Source organism: Urocampus carinirostris, chromosome 4 (genome assembly GCF_059441175.1).
Source record: "Urocampus carinirostris isolate Australia breed hairy pipefish chromosome 4, RoL_Ucar_1.0, whole genome shotgun sequence".
Lineage (NCBI taxonomy): Eukaryota > Metazoa > Chordata > Actinopteri > Syngnathiformes > Syngnathidae > Urocampus > Urocampus carinirostris.
In genome coordinates this window covers 19686624-19702287 of record NC_142352.1, presented here as the reverse complement: position 1 = coordinate 19702287, position 15664 = coordinate 19686624, and the positions used below count along the sequence as shown (strand labels likewise).

The following is a 15664-nucleotide window of genomic DNA, read 5'->3' as shown; positions in this document are numbered from 1 at the left end:
TGTGGTGGCGCTGTGAGAGGTCACCCAGCATCCACCCCCAAAGAATACATCTGCTTCCTCTTCCTAGTTTGTGTGTAAACCTTGTATACTGTATCTCCAGCGATATTTTTATTGTTTAATATCTCCTGCATCCATTCGATATGGTTGGTGTAAATGTTACACTGTAAAGTGTAAAGAAGAGGCGAGTTGTTTCTTTTGAAATGAAAGCAAAGTAAGAAAGCTTGATGCGGTTGAGAAAATGGTCGGAATGCTTTTTTTCAGCCACTTTTTACCAAGGAGGACCCCTTTAAGTGCATCTTCCAAAAGTAAGTACACTCAACTTTATTTATCTTTATAGAGCATATTATTTTATGAAATGTTTATTTTTTAGCAAAAACTATACAGGTTTCTTATAAAAACCTTACACATACAACATATAGCACTGAAGCAACTTACGGACAATTTCAACTTACAAACGTTCGCAAGTAGGGCAGGGTCTGTATAAGGCACACTGGACTGTAAGCATGGACTTAAAACTACAGTGAAACATAGGGTTGCATAAATAATAAATACATACATTTAAATTAAAATAAATATTTCATTGAACATGAATTGACATTTTGACATCCGGTTTCAGCATTTGAATGATTTTTAGCAACAAACAAGTTAAATAAAGTCACATTTATTTATGTAGCCCTTAATAACAATATGTCTCAAAGGACTGCACAGGGTTACAATTGCACCATCGCCTGATCTTAAACCAACATGCGGGCAAGGAAAAACCCAAAACCTCAGCATGAGGAAAAAAGAAACCTTGAGAAGGGGCCTCACAAGAAGTAAAGATTTAACATGTTAACTATAACAGGGCACTCACAGACCACTCAACATGTTTCTTAAATGCAGAAAAGTTACTATATGTAGTATTAGTTATCAACAATTCAGACATTTTAAAAAAAACGTAAACATAAATAAAAGCATTCATTCAAATAATCACAATAGGTTTAATATTTACAGACAATAATCGTCCAAAACAATAATAACGATTTGCAATAAGTGTTCCAAAGTTGTCATCTGAGCTGCCGTCAAAGTTCTGCGCTTCTCTTTTGTTTCCTTTTAGCAATAAAATATTACCAATGTTAATCTTAAAAGGCCCTCGAAGACCACTCTTTATGTTTCTCAAAGGCATAACAGTTACCGTATGCAGTATAATTCAATTGTAACTATGAATTTCCAATTTTATCCACTGCCTTATAGTCCAACTATGGTAAACCTGGTTATATTACCGTGTGATGAGCATGTGTGCTCCATAAGAATGTCAAAAAAACAAAACAATCAGAGCAAATTGGTAAAGGAAAATATCCACCCTTTGGTTAACCTCCACCATTCGGTGGGTAGGAGATGGGCAAATCTTCCCTGTTGTGATTTGAATGAACCACTCAGGTGGCAAACTGATATATGTAACAATGTTCGAGGAGAATGTGTCCAAACAGCAGGATGGTAATGTTCAACAGAAATGAGGTTCATTTTAGTCTCATATATCAAAGTTTCTGAGACAACTATTTTAAATCCTGACAAAATGTTGTACTGCCAAAAGTGCTTTAAGTGGCTAAGCAGAACCTCAAAAGAGGCAAAAGATAAGATTGTTATTTTATGCTTCTCAAAAAAATATATATTCTATAATATTTTGCTTATGTTTAGGAAGCTTTTTTATTTTCAGGATATTCTAACCTGTTTTTTCCTAACAAAATGAGAAAAACAATCTGAAGACTATGCAAAATTATCTTATTCAGCAGATGTATGATTATTTTTCTTATTTTAAGAAATATTTTCTTCGTAGATTCGAAAAATGTACTCAGAATAAGCAAAACAGTCTACCGACTGTGAGATGATTTTGCTTATTTTAGGTATAAATCAGATTATTATAATAAAAAACAAGTTAAAATGTCTTAAAACTAGAAAAAAAGCATTTAAAGCAATCAAAAATTTATGAGCAGGGGGTTTATAAAAACAGTATTTTTTATTGGTTTAATAAATATTTTTGGCTTTTTAAACCAAAACAAAAAAACATCCTTAAAATAGGCATAATTGTCGAAAATTTTCATACTTTACACCCAGATTCCCTGAAAATACACAAAAATGAATCAGAATCTTACCCCATTCATGGAATTTGTTGCGCAAAGCAAATGGTTTAAAATCGTTCTATATTTTAACCTTTAGTGTGTTTAATCTTTATTATCGACTCATTTAAATAATTGTTGTTGTTTGCATAAATGTTTTATAAATATTATGGGTATTTTGGTATGCGTAGTAAAGTAAAAAAATAAAAATGACATTGCTTCGTACAGGAAAAATGTTTTGGAACTCTGACAAATTTGTGTTCAAATGCGGAAAAAGTACCAAGTTATAACTGTATTAATAAATAAAATGAGTAAAGCAAAGGCATAAATGCAATCCGTTACCTAGGTTTTATGGAGGAGTTGAATATGACTGACATGCAGCTCGAACTCTGCTGCCATCACCTCCAAATTTGTGTAAAGGAGGTGAAGGTCAACTCCATTTTCTCCAAGCCCACGCACCAAAGACTTCCAGGTGCAGACGGATTGAATGGCCATAAAGACTGTCAAGCACTAAGGACATGTTGTGACTCAATTGCTTCAGTCTTTCCCAAGTACATAGAGGACAATATTCCTGACCTATCCTCCCCCCCCCCCAAAATGTCCTCCCAAATGCAACAGTGACTTAAGACTCAAATGAATTGAAGCACAAAATAATGGACACTGATAATGGCTCAAATTACTGCCGTCAAAAATATTTGTCGGCCTACAACAGGGATCGGGAAACTATGGCTCGCGAGCCATATATTGCTCTTATCATAAGTACATATGGCTCAGAGACAAAATTGAGACCATGTAAATTTTCTCCATGTTGTTTCATTTATAGTGTGGGTGATACAACACTGGAATCCCTGATGGGACAGTCCAGTATTTTTAGGGCATATTTACCTACAGCTTACTGTCAAGTTGTCACACCAACAGAAACCTTTTTGACTGTTTTGGATGATTAGGGGGTTGGTAGCCTATAGCTTGTGAGCTTGGTTGGGTAGGGTTACTTTAACTGGATTACTTTCAATTACTTTTGGATTACTACAATACCAAATATGCTAATAAAAGACAAAATAAACTAAATATGAATACAATTACTTTTTTTTTTGTGCAGGCTTGGGGAGTAACGGAATACATGGAACGGCAAAAATAATGTTGGCAAGCTGTTTGGATTTATTTTCATTTTGTTTCTGTCGCATTTTATGTTAGTTTTGCCAGAGATCAAAGAGATGAAAGCCAGGAGAGAAAGCGTACCACTTGTTGTGAGTCATAATTTTATTGATATTTATTTTGTCTTTTATTAGCATATTTGGTATTGGAGTGATCCAAAAGTAATTAAAAGTAATCCAGTTAAAGTAACCCTACCCAACCCTGCTTGTGAGCCATACATGGCTCTTCTTTTGAATATATATGGCTGGGAGATGAAATTGTACTCCAGAAATCCGACCTGAAGCATTAAAAATCTCACAAGCCTTGAGTCAAATCTACAGCCTGCATAGCTGATGTAATATATATGTGACAGTTCGGTCCAGTCTATAAAGAGCATACTCTTTACTACAGTTTACAGTCAAGGTATCACTCCAACAGACCCCGTTTTGGCTGTACATCGCTAAAGAAAAAGTAAACACCCCAAAACAAGCACTACGAGTAATTTGATTTGGTGAGCGGTAAGGATGGGCAGAGCTGTGAACAGTGTTCAAGCAGTCCCTTCTGTTTCTCGCCCACTGGTTTCTTGGCCGAAGGTAAATACGTTGATATCCTCGTTTGCAGAATTTAGTGACATTTTTACAAAAGAACTTTGCTCGCACCTTGAAATAACTTTTTACGACAAATGATGGTCAAAATGACCATTAATGCACTTTAAGGCCCAGTGTGTAAAATGTTACCACTAGTGGCACTGGTCTCCGTTGCAAATGAAACCCAGTGTCACAGCAAGCAGAAAAACGTCAGACAAACATAGCAGCCTACTAGGTAGGGATTCCACTATGTTAGTGGAATGCATATTTTTTAGCCTATGTTTTTTTGAAAAATATTGGCATAATAATTCATGTATTTTTGTTCGGTATTCAAATCAATGTTTTTTTTTTTTTTTTTTACTGAATGAAATATGATTTGTACCACAAGGAGGCACTAGATATTACACACTGTCCCTTTGGGTAAACTGAGAGTGAGACACATTTTAAAAGGGATATTTATATGGGACACAGGCTCCGCCATGATTATTATTTGATATATTTTAACAAATCATCATTTGTCAAACCATGAAATAAAATGCGCTGAAGAATAAGCTTTTATCTGGAGACCGGCTTTAGTGGTTCTGTTGTATTTTGTCTTAAATATATATGGTGTGGCTCGCTCTAGAGAAAATGCTTTTATTCCTCTTTGTGTCAAAAAGGTTCCCGAACCCTGTCCTACAATGTAAACATGTAAGTCATACCCCAATGGCATTAAACGCCAAAGTAATGCTTGTTTCATGTATAAGTGTTCTTATTTTTAGACGAGCAATCATTTTTCTCAAATAAATCACCAGATCATCCTTGATATAAGTTGGAACATTTTTTCTTGCACTGCAATGAAAAAATATGACATTTAGGGTAGAAAATGTTGCTTATTTCAAGAGTAAGTTTTCGCGCATTAAGCTGGTTTAACTCTTTTTTTTATCATTTTTTTTTTAATAGGACAAGGAATTATTAAAATAAGCAAAACACTTTTATCCAGGAGATGGTAATTCAGTTTGCTATTTTTTTCTTTCTTTCTTTTACATGACTTTTTCTTAAAATTAGCAATGTCATTATTTTACACGTTTGATCGTTTTTCCTGTTTTACAGATTTATTTAATTTTTAGGACAATACAATGTTGCTTTAATAAATATAATGTTTTCTACCAAAATTAGAAACAAAAAGTTACAATGAGGAAAATGATCTACCATCTGATAGACATTACAATGTTGATATCTTTTGCCATACATTTTCTTTTTTCAGCTGAAAAAGTTAATATCTATTTAAAAAAATATGTTTACAATCTCTCTCTTATTCTCAATCGCTCTCTATATAGTATATATGTGTTCTTTTTTGCAATGTATAAAGCAGGGATCACTAATGTCATGCCCACGAGCAACAGGTAGCCCCCTAATAACATATGAATAGCCAGTTCTAAGAATATCCCCCCAGTGAAGGGTCATTGTGATTTTCTTTTAAATTTGATTTCTTACTGACATGGGAACTCGATGGAGGCGGTGTCTTTAAATACATGCTGTTTGTCCACAACTATTTTAAAAATTAGCCTATATCTTATAAATCTGAATTACTCTGTGCCCTTCTGGCAAGGAAGATGATTTAGTGGCTATTTTAACTCCCACTAACTTAGTAATGGGACAATAATAAAATAGTAACAACATGGTAATAACATGTTACGTTGTCATATTAAAAATGCTTATACAACCGGTAGCCTTGCATGCACACATGTAACTGAAAGTAGCTTTCAGCTCCCAAAAAGTTAGATGACTCCAAGTATAAAGTGAACAAAGAAGTAAAATACACCCATACAAACACAGTAGCGACACTTCTACTTTTCTATGAAATGTTTAATCAATTCGCTTTTCATCACTTTTATCCAGGAACTAAAAGCAGAATTCTGCAAAAGCTCCAAGAACTACGAAGCCATCACTTGACTCCTTTTAATGGCTTTGAACCTCCTGCGAGTGCATTTAAATGGCCTCAAATCATACAATTACACATTTTTTCACTCAAACGAACGAATGCAAGAACGAGTGAGTGCAGCTGCTAAAATATGAAGATGACACGGCCCTGGTGGCCTCTTCGTTAGATGAACATGCAAGCCTTATGTGGAAACGATGGCCCTTTAGTTTCCGGAAAGCTCACTGGAACTGAATGTTAATAAAAACCAATGAGGTGTACCGTGGGGGGAGCCACGCCAGATTCAGCACCCTTTTTTAGTGAGGCGCCTCTGTTTGAGGGTCATATTCAAGAACAAATTCGAACAAGTAAAAAAAAAAATCCCCTCATTTTTGCAGGGACTTGTTTCATAACCACTTGTATTATGTAAATTATGACTAAGAATTAGTTGCACTGGAATCCCTGATGGGACAGTCCAGTATATATAGGGCATATTTACCTACACCTTACTGTCAAGTTGTCACACCATCAGACACCGTTTTGACTGTTTTGGATGAGTAGTGGGCCCAGAAACTCATAGTTGCACTGCTACAGTCCATATATAGTGGATGTAACAGTTGCATCCATCAATATATCAGGAAAGCCACACACAGCACACCTTGTAAACAAAGGGGACACCTTTTGCTCATTTGAAAGAAATATTATTTTTTTTAAATCAAGAATAACAATGAATACTGTGAGTAATAATTATTTAATATAAGAAAAAATCTAAAAAAATCTATTGTGTAAAACAACTTTGCTTATTTTAACTACACATGTTCTTGTTTGTCTATAAAACAATATAAAATATGATAATATTGAAAAAAAAATCTTTAAAATCAATGATAGTTTCTGCAAACAGCAGATATTGTTTTTTTATTTTACTGTTTGATTACCAAATCTTGCAGGGACTATTTTTAGCAGAATATTAAATAATTTGTTCATCCTACATTTAGTTGGTTTAGTATGTTGTTGTATATTTATTGTCCTCTTTAGCAAACAAAAGGCAATTTGTGATGCAAAAAATATATACATTTATAATCACTGGTATAATCATGGACATTACTTGGACATTACTATGGAATTGATATATTTTTATTACCTTTAGAGTCATCTTGGCGAGAAGATCCTGAAGGTCCATAATGCCTTGCACCAGGCTCAAGAAATCACTACAGGTCGGGCAGGCTAAAGGGAAGAGTCCAGGGACAAAAGAGAAAAGATGAAGGACCCAAATTTGATTATTTTGAGTAATAACAACGACTTTTGATTGGTTCACAGTGATTAATGAGAAGAACTCATGGAAGAGAACTTATCTGCAAAAATCTGCTAGATAGAACAATTTTTAAGTGTTTCTGAGTATAAAATTTTCTTATATAAGCAAACATTTCTTAAAATGGGATTCATGTTTTGCTGTGCACCAACTCGTATACACTTGCAGTTCAGAAAATGACATTTCATGCTGCTACTTACTTCGGTTAAGATTAGGACATTGGGCGATGTAGCCGTTGGGAGCAAACACAAACTTCACATCCTGAATAATCCCCTGGAAAGAAAAGGAACAATACACTGATGAGATTTTTTTTTTCCTCTTTTGAGCCAAGACGTCCAATTCCCTTTATGTTCACCAGTAAGCGATTGAGGTTAAGTTGAAACAATTTGCTGTTTGTTGAAATAATACGAGCCCCTCCCCACTTGCCCGTAAATATAAGGAGCTCATTTGTATGAGAGTGGCATAAAACAAGCTCATTTCAGCATGACAAATGGGGTGCGTGATTTCACTGCCGATGATGAAGGCGTGTTGTTGTCCACTTAATGGAAATTTTCTCAAAATCTATCCCATTAAATCTGTTATGCTTTTCATCGAGGGCAACTCATGCCAGGACGCGTCAGCTTTTCAACAAATGAGAAATGGTCAAAAAATATATACTTATATCAAGTGGATTTTGCTGAAATTGGCAATGCACAAGTACCAAGCCAATAACTATGGGACGAAATATATTGTCATGGTGATTGGCCTGATAGAAAAAAAACATGAATTAGTCCCTTGACACCACGCTATATTAGCTTTATCTTTCATTTATCGAGCAATTTTACCATGCTGGCCCCAGTTCACAGCAATAGTCGACCAAGGATAATGGATCGCGGCCGCACAGGTGTTGCTCATCTTAGGTGGAACGAAGGGGGGGGAGTCTCGCGCGACACAAATCGGCTCTCTTAGCTCTTGCTCTCAGCAATAGTTCATTAGGGATAATAGATCAGGATGCCGGTTGAAGACTTTGTAAATAATTCACTGCATATGTTTGCATGCATTCAATCATTTGAAAACTGAATATTGGTTGAACTCCAGTACTGTAAAGCCACAAAGACAAACACAGAAATCTGATGGAGGACCCTGCCACACAGGTGCTGTTCATTTTAGATGGAACAGAGATAAAGAGACTGACACAAATTGTCTTTACTAGTCCCTACTCTCAGCAATAGTTGACTGGGGATAAAGGATTGTGGCCAAAACAGCGCAGTTCATTTTAGGCGGGCCACCATTGCACGCCTCAGAGACCTGAACAGAAAAATAGATTGCACTCTGCTCTTTCCGGCCCCGGCTCTCAGCAATATTCAACTGAGGGTAATGGATCGTAGCCAAAATTACTCATTTCATTTTAAAGTTATTCTGGCCTAACGATGAATCAATATTTGAATGGATCGCAAACTATTTTTCAACCTGTGATGTACTGAGGCTACGAAGTATAAACGATTTGGATATTTATTTTGATTAATTGCATTTACTAATGTGCGCAGCTAAAACAATACAACTTGATAAGAATGATTACTGCATGTTTTCTTTGGAAAGGCATGCGCGCATTTCACTGTTGGAGCTCTTGTATGTTTATTAGCGACGCATTTTCAGATCATGAAAACACCCATAATCATATACTTATGCACTTTTTGCAATTTGAATACGTTGATGATGACGTACTCATAATAACATATTATTGTTATAGTCATTATATATATATATCATTGACAAAGTAAGTGTTGATCAATAATTCACTAATTAAATCCCTACTGTTTTCCACGTGTTTTCACATCACTACTTTTTGGAGACATTTTTACCAGAGTTGTACATTGTTACAACAAACAAAACTTGGATTTTGTGTGTATTTTTTATTAAAGTTATTGTGCATCCATAGCTGAAACATAATTCAGAATGCTCAACTGCACTCACACCTGTCCCTCCACTCTCTCTATGAGCCCTTTCAGTCTGGTTTCCGCCCCCGCCACTGCACAGAGACTGCCCTTATCCGTATTGTAAATGATCTCCTCATAGCATCTGACTCCGGTCTAGTCTCCATCCTCTCCATCCTCATCCTCCTAGACTTGAGCGCCGCCTTCGACACAATCTCTCACCCTATCCTCCTCAATAGACTCTCCTCCATTGGTCTCACCTATACTCCCCTCAGTTGGTTCCATTCCTACCTCACTGGCCGCACTCAGTTTGTCCAGCTGAAATCCTTCACCTCAAAGCCCTCCCTAGTCACCACAGGTGTACCCCAGGGGTCTGTCTTAGGTCCTCTTCTCTTCATCGTCTACCTCTTGCCTCTTGGTCATATCCTCCGCAAATTTAAAATCCACTTTCACTGCTTTGCTGATGACACCCAACTCTACCTCTCCTGCAAACCAAACTCCATACTCCCACCTCCCTCCCTCACCTCTTGCCTTTCCGAACTCAAAACATGGTTCACAACAAACTTTCTTGAATTAAATCCCAATAAAACAGAATTCCTCCTTCTTGGCACAAAATCCACTTTATCCAAAGTAAACAATTTCTCTCTCAACATTGACAGCTCCTTAGTGTCCCCCTCCCCCCAGGTCAAGAGTCTGGGTGTCATCCTGGATAGCATGCTTACCTTCCACTCACATATCAACACCATCACCCGCACTGCTTATTTCCACATCCGCAATATTACCAGACTCCGGCCTTCCCTCATCCCCCGCACCACTGCTATTCTTGTCCACAGTCTTGTCACATCCCGCCTTGACTACTGCAATGCTCTCCTCTTCGGCCTTCCTCAAAAATCCCTCCATAAAATTCAGCTGCTTCAAAACGCCTCTGCTCGCATCATCACAAAAACATCTTCCCAGCAGCACATCACCCCCGTTCTCTAACAGCTACACTGGCTTCCTGTTCAGCATCGCATCAGCTACAAACTGATCCTATATACATATATGGCCATTCACAACCTGGCTCCTCCTTACCTGTCCGACCTTCTCCAGGTGCACGTCCCCACTCGCTCCCTCAGATCCTCGTCCTCCCTCCGACTGTCAGTGCCCCCTGCCCACCTGAGCACCATGGGAGCCAGAGGCTTCAGTCGCGCTGCTCCCAAGCTTTGGAACAATCTACCTCCGGACCTCCAAAACTGCACACCTCTCTCCACTTTTAAGTCCCGTCTAAAAACACACCTGTTCAGGACTGCCTACAACACATAGCTTCTCCATTTCCTATGTTTTTATGATTTTATGTCTTGTTTTTATTTATTATTTCGCTTACAACTTTTTAAATTGTATTTTTTCACTGTTTGTACAGTGTCCTTGGGTGGCCTGAAAGGCGCTTTTAAATAAAATACATTATTATTATTATTATGATTCAAAGTTGCCTACCAGTCTGCCAATTATTTTCAAAGACGTGCCAAATCCAAGGCTGCTAAATCGAGGCCATTTATGATAACAGCAGGCAACAAACTCTTTGCCAAAACACAAGGAAAACCAATCTTTTAAAATGCTCCCATGCAGTGTGGCACAATTTCGCCTAAAAATTGCTAGCTGGAAACGATCCCGTGTGTCATCATGAGTACACGTGCCGCCGAGCTGGAGATTTGCGTAAAATCCATTGACACGTTGCCTCTGTGTCTTGGAAGGGGAACGAGAATTGCAGCACAGATTGAAAGCAAATTCACACAGTAGCTCGAACTGAGCGCTAGTGGGTTCAGGAGAGGTTGACAGAAGTGTCAGAATAAAAATGAAGGTGTTGATCTTAGACATCTGTTCTGGTGCTGCAATATACAATCCCTGACCATACATCACTGTATATGATTAGTACATAATCTCATTGAAACCCTGAAACATATTCTGTCTTTTCTGGCTCTCCAAATGTATACAGGCCATTTGCTGTAATGTATTCTGCATGTATATATACATGTACACAACATACATTTCCATATCGGGGTCAAAGGCTTATTGACAATGACTACATGAGTGCATTAAAACCCTTTCTTGAAACATATTTCACGTTGAATATTCAAACAGTACACCAACATTGATGTAAGGTGCCAGGTTGTGGTTACCAATTTGGATTCTGCCCATGGAATACAGCAAATATAGAAGTGTTATTTCTGAGATGTGAGGTGTAAAAATGTGTCGGAACAACTGCACAACATTACAGTTCAAAGTATACCGACAATACATTTGAAGCGAAATATAATTTTTAACCTTTTTTGGGAAGGGAGAAAAACCCCACTCCTATCAGAAAAGCCTCATACACAGAAAAGAAACATAAAAAAGCAAGGTCATTGAAAGGGCAAAGACAAAAAAAAATCTCAAAGGCAGGAGAAATGTGCAGACAGCAAGGCAAAGGCACAGATGACAATACGAAGACAGACAACATAGCAAAGGCAAGAAGGAAAAGAAAAAGACCAGGAAAAGCAAAAGGCAAAGCAAAGACAAAGACGACGGGGGTAAAGGCAAAGAGGACAAGAAGAAGACTGGGCAAAGAAAAAGACAACAGGACAAACACAGCTAGGACAAAACAGACACAAAGATGACAAGGTAAATAAAATACAGAAACAATGACAAAAGGTCAAAGACCTAGATGAGGACAACAAGGAAATGACAAAGAAAGACGACATGACAATAGAAAAATCAAAGGAAAAGAGATCAAGGAAAAACTGATAAAGGGCTATATTCATAAATGGGACTTGACTTGGTAACGACAATATGGCAAGGCAAAGGCGACACGACAAAGACAAAGGCAAAGATAACAAGACAAAGACAGGAAAGATAGGACAGAAACAACGATGACAAGGCAAAGGAAAAACAAAGACGGAAAGACAAAAATTCAAATAAAGGGGCAAGGGCAAGACTAGACAAGATCAGATTAAATCGAGTATTAATGAGAATCTCGGAAAATGATTTGACTTCTTCAAACACTGTATTGATTTAATTATGTATTAATTGTTATTTTTATTTTGATTCATGAAAAAACAATCTTTTAAGTCTTTTCTTACCTTTGCCATAATATAAATATATTTTTTAAAAGTGTACTGTATATCATTTTCCAGTCATCTATGGGAAAAAAAAACTAATGTGTCAATGATTTCGATTTTTTGTATTCATTTTTTATATTTTCATTTTACCAGAAAAACATTTTACAGTAAAATAAGAACACCATATTTAAATGGATTAAAAGTATTGACTAATACATTGCTTTTGTATCCCCATAGTTGGCTAGAAAAACTATTTTTAAACTCTAAAATGTGAAATTATTTCTATAAATATCATTATACTGCTTAAGATGTGCAAAATGATCTGATTTTTTTACGTGTCTAAGAAAAACTGCACACATTTTCACAAATACCGTATTTTCCGCACTATAAGGCGCACCTAAGGGTCTTAATTTTTTTCAAAAGCTGACCATGCGCCTTATAACACAGTGCGCCTTGTATATGGCTCAATATTAAATTTGCAAGGTCTCGCAACTTACTCAACAGCCGCCGACTAGATTCTCCCCCGAGCGCGAAGTCGTCCGCGGTGTATGCTGGGATTTATATACCGGCGTTTCATTGGCTAACCAATGTATCAATTATCATTTGAATCGATCACTATTGGCTGAAGTTATTCGGAGCCTCGGATTGGCTAGATGCCCAAAACAAACCCTCCAATCGGCCGAGTTTAACAATGGCGTAGCAAGTCCGCGGTGAATGCTGGGATTTATATACCGGCGTTTCATTGGCTAATCAATGTGTCAATCATCATTTGAATCGATCACTATTGGCTGAAGTTATTCGGAGCCTCGGATTGGATAGATGGCCAAACCAAACCCTGCAATTGGCCGAAAAAGATGTGTCAATCATCAGTTAAATCGATCGCTATTGGCTGAAATTATTCAGAGCCTCCAATAGGCTAGATGACCAAAACAAATCTTGCAATTGGCCGAGTTTAGCAATGGCGTAGCAAGCTTAGCAAGCTTGCTAAAGTACACCATAGAGAAACATGTTTTATCAGTCTGTATTTGCAAATAATTTACTCTCCTGGATTTACTTCACTAACGGTTGTAAGAAGACCATGATTGCGTATCATTATTGAACGTGAGAACTTAGGTGAGTTATGCGGCTTTATGTTTTCCCGGTATCTTGTTTTAGAACGATCTTGATGTTGCTGTGATGAGTTGAGTGAATTTAACTCAATTCCAAGTGTTTATTGTCATATGCACAGTAAAGTTGCGAGTGAAAAAGAAAATAGAAACATAGAAATGTTTGGCATTTCTTGAATCCCAAGACTTCAACCTTCCGAATGATATTTGAAATGACGCATTTAAGTGACATCGTACGGACACCGCATCCGCACGTGTCTACGACACGTATTTGCTTCTTTGCAAGCTTTGGGAATGTTAAGGGGGTAATCAGTTGGACTGAATCATCTGACTGTTTTGTCGACGTTCCCATTGTAGCGCCTTATAATCCGGTGCGCCTTATCTATGGAAGATATAGGACCAAAAACTTTTTTTGGGGGGTGCGCCCTATAACCCGGTGCGCCCTATAGTGCGGAAAATACGGTAAGCCCAAACTTTCATTCAATTTCAACTTTGCCCCTCAGCATTGAAGTTCATTCTAACTATGTAATTTTCAAGCTGTCCTGTCTAAGAAATACAGAAAAAATATAAGAAATATAAAATCAAAAAGCTTGAAAAGTGAGCGTGGGTGAGCAAATGTGTTTTGACTCATACTGCGACTATTAGGAGACCTGCTGAGCCCGACACAAAAACGCAATCATTTCCTCTCAGTGGTATCATTTCAGGTAGACAGTACCGCCCGTCAACATCAAAATTACTAAGTCGAAGGGACTTTCCGATGATTTAATAAGGAATTATTCAGACTGAAAAAAAGTTGTGTTTTAACACAAAATACTGTGCTTCAACAAGAAAAACAAATACACTGATTTTCAGATGATATATGACATAACATACCAGACACTCCCCTACTTACGACCATTCAACTTACGAAAAACGGTAAATACAAACTCTTTTTTTGGGATTTCGAAAAATATCCGGACATTGCTGTAATTTAAAATTTTGTATCGTGTGCACCTTTTTTCCGAGTACAGGACAGTACTGTAGTGCTTCTTTCTGCCACTACCAGCGTGTGGTGCTGTGACAGGTCACCCAGTGTCCACCCAAAAGAAGAAATCCGCTTCCTCATCCTAATTCATGTGTAAAGATTCTATACAGTATCGCTCGCACGCTAGAATCTTTATTTTATTGGTTAATATCTTGTGTACTACAGTACTGTCCTGTACTAGAAAAAAGGTGCACAAAATAAAAAAATATAACTTACAGCAATGTCCCGATATTTTTCGATATCCCCCAAAAAATGTTTGGATCTTCCGCATTGCATAAGTCGAATGGTCGTAAGTAGGGGAGCGTCTGTATTGTCATACATACAGTTAAATTAATACCCCATTGGCAGAAATAAGTTCTCAATAAGTATAATTTTTAAGATCTATTATAGTATTTTCTCATAAAATGGGAAAAAAGAGCTTACGTTAAATGAGCACATGTATGTTTTCAGCATTTTTGTCTAGTCTAAACTTAGCTGGTTAGTGTGTTTGTTTTTTTACTGTATTTATTGGCTATGAGTCCCAAGACGCTAAAAGGGATGCAAAAACACCATGGAAAAAGGCAGAAGCATCGTTATCCTGGATAAGGAATACAGTCTTAACTAATTCACAATCTGGGAAATTATTAAGAATAAATAGGCAATTTATAGGAAAAACATTCCTCACAAGTGGAAGTTTTGAAATCACTTATAATTTTAATTCGTTCTCCCAAACTCCCTCTGCATCTACCCACTAACACCAATCTACCAGCTCAAGTCATGTCACACCAGAGATAAATACAATTGTTTCTTTATGTGTACGTATATCAACAATGTTAATTACAGTAAGTAAATAGACATATATTACATATACCATAAACAATAATATATTATGAATATAGAATTTGAATGTTTGGAACACTTTAGTTGATAACAGTAGGTTTTAATCCCCCACAATATGAAAGTTTCGATTGCAGCTCAGACTGGATGAGTATATTTGTCTAACTCATTTTATTCAGAAATTTCGAAGTACATTGAACGATCTGCCACCGTAGAAAACGCCAATTGAGTTATCTGAGTCTAGTCTGTGTCTTTGAGTGCCTCTTAATCTTGGACTGACAACCCCTTCGACGCAGGTTGAGGATTCCAGGCGTTCCCAGCTCACCTGTCAGCCCGCATCCCTGTAAATCTACTGTAGGAAATGTCTGCTTCTCCTCCATCACATTGCAGGAAAACAGCATTGTCATGCTAGCTGTCAATCTTTTATTTAGATAAGTGACGACCTGAAATAAACTCTGCATAGAAAACTGTGATTACCTCACTGCAAACCCAGACGTCATTGCAAACTATAGTCGTTCATGGCAGTGAATGGGATTGTGTTGTGAGTTAATAAAACACGTTGTGATTAGTTGACTTTAATTTACTTAGAAATTAGCACCATTATCGCTAGGAATTTGAGCATGTTAGAGGGACAATGCGTATTTTATGATTTTATTATTTGATGGATGTCACTTTATTGTGTAGTGTAACCAAAATCTGTGCTAA

At 37.1% G+C, this 15664-nt stretch overlaps 1 protein-coding gene across 1 annotated transcript in view; it reads right to left on the bottom strand.

The window, feature by feature from the left end:
• The window catches only part of LOC148367059 (protein kinase C-binding protein NELL1-like), a 282893-nt gene that overhangs the window by 184842 nt on the left and 82387 nt on the right, over positions 1 to 15664 (bottom strand). The window contains exons 6-7 of the mRNA XM_088333852.1: positions 7227 to 7299; positions 6859 to 6941 (exon numbers count right to left, since the gene is read on the bottom strand). Coding sequence (XP_088189978.1) covers positions 6859 to 6941; positions 7227 to 7299 — 156 coding nt within the window. The remainder of the gene's footprint in view (positions 1 to 6858; positions 6942 to 7226; positions 7300 to 15664) is intronic.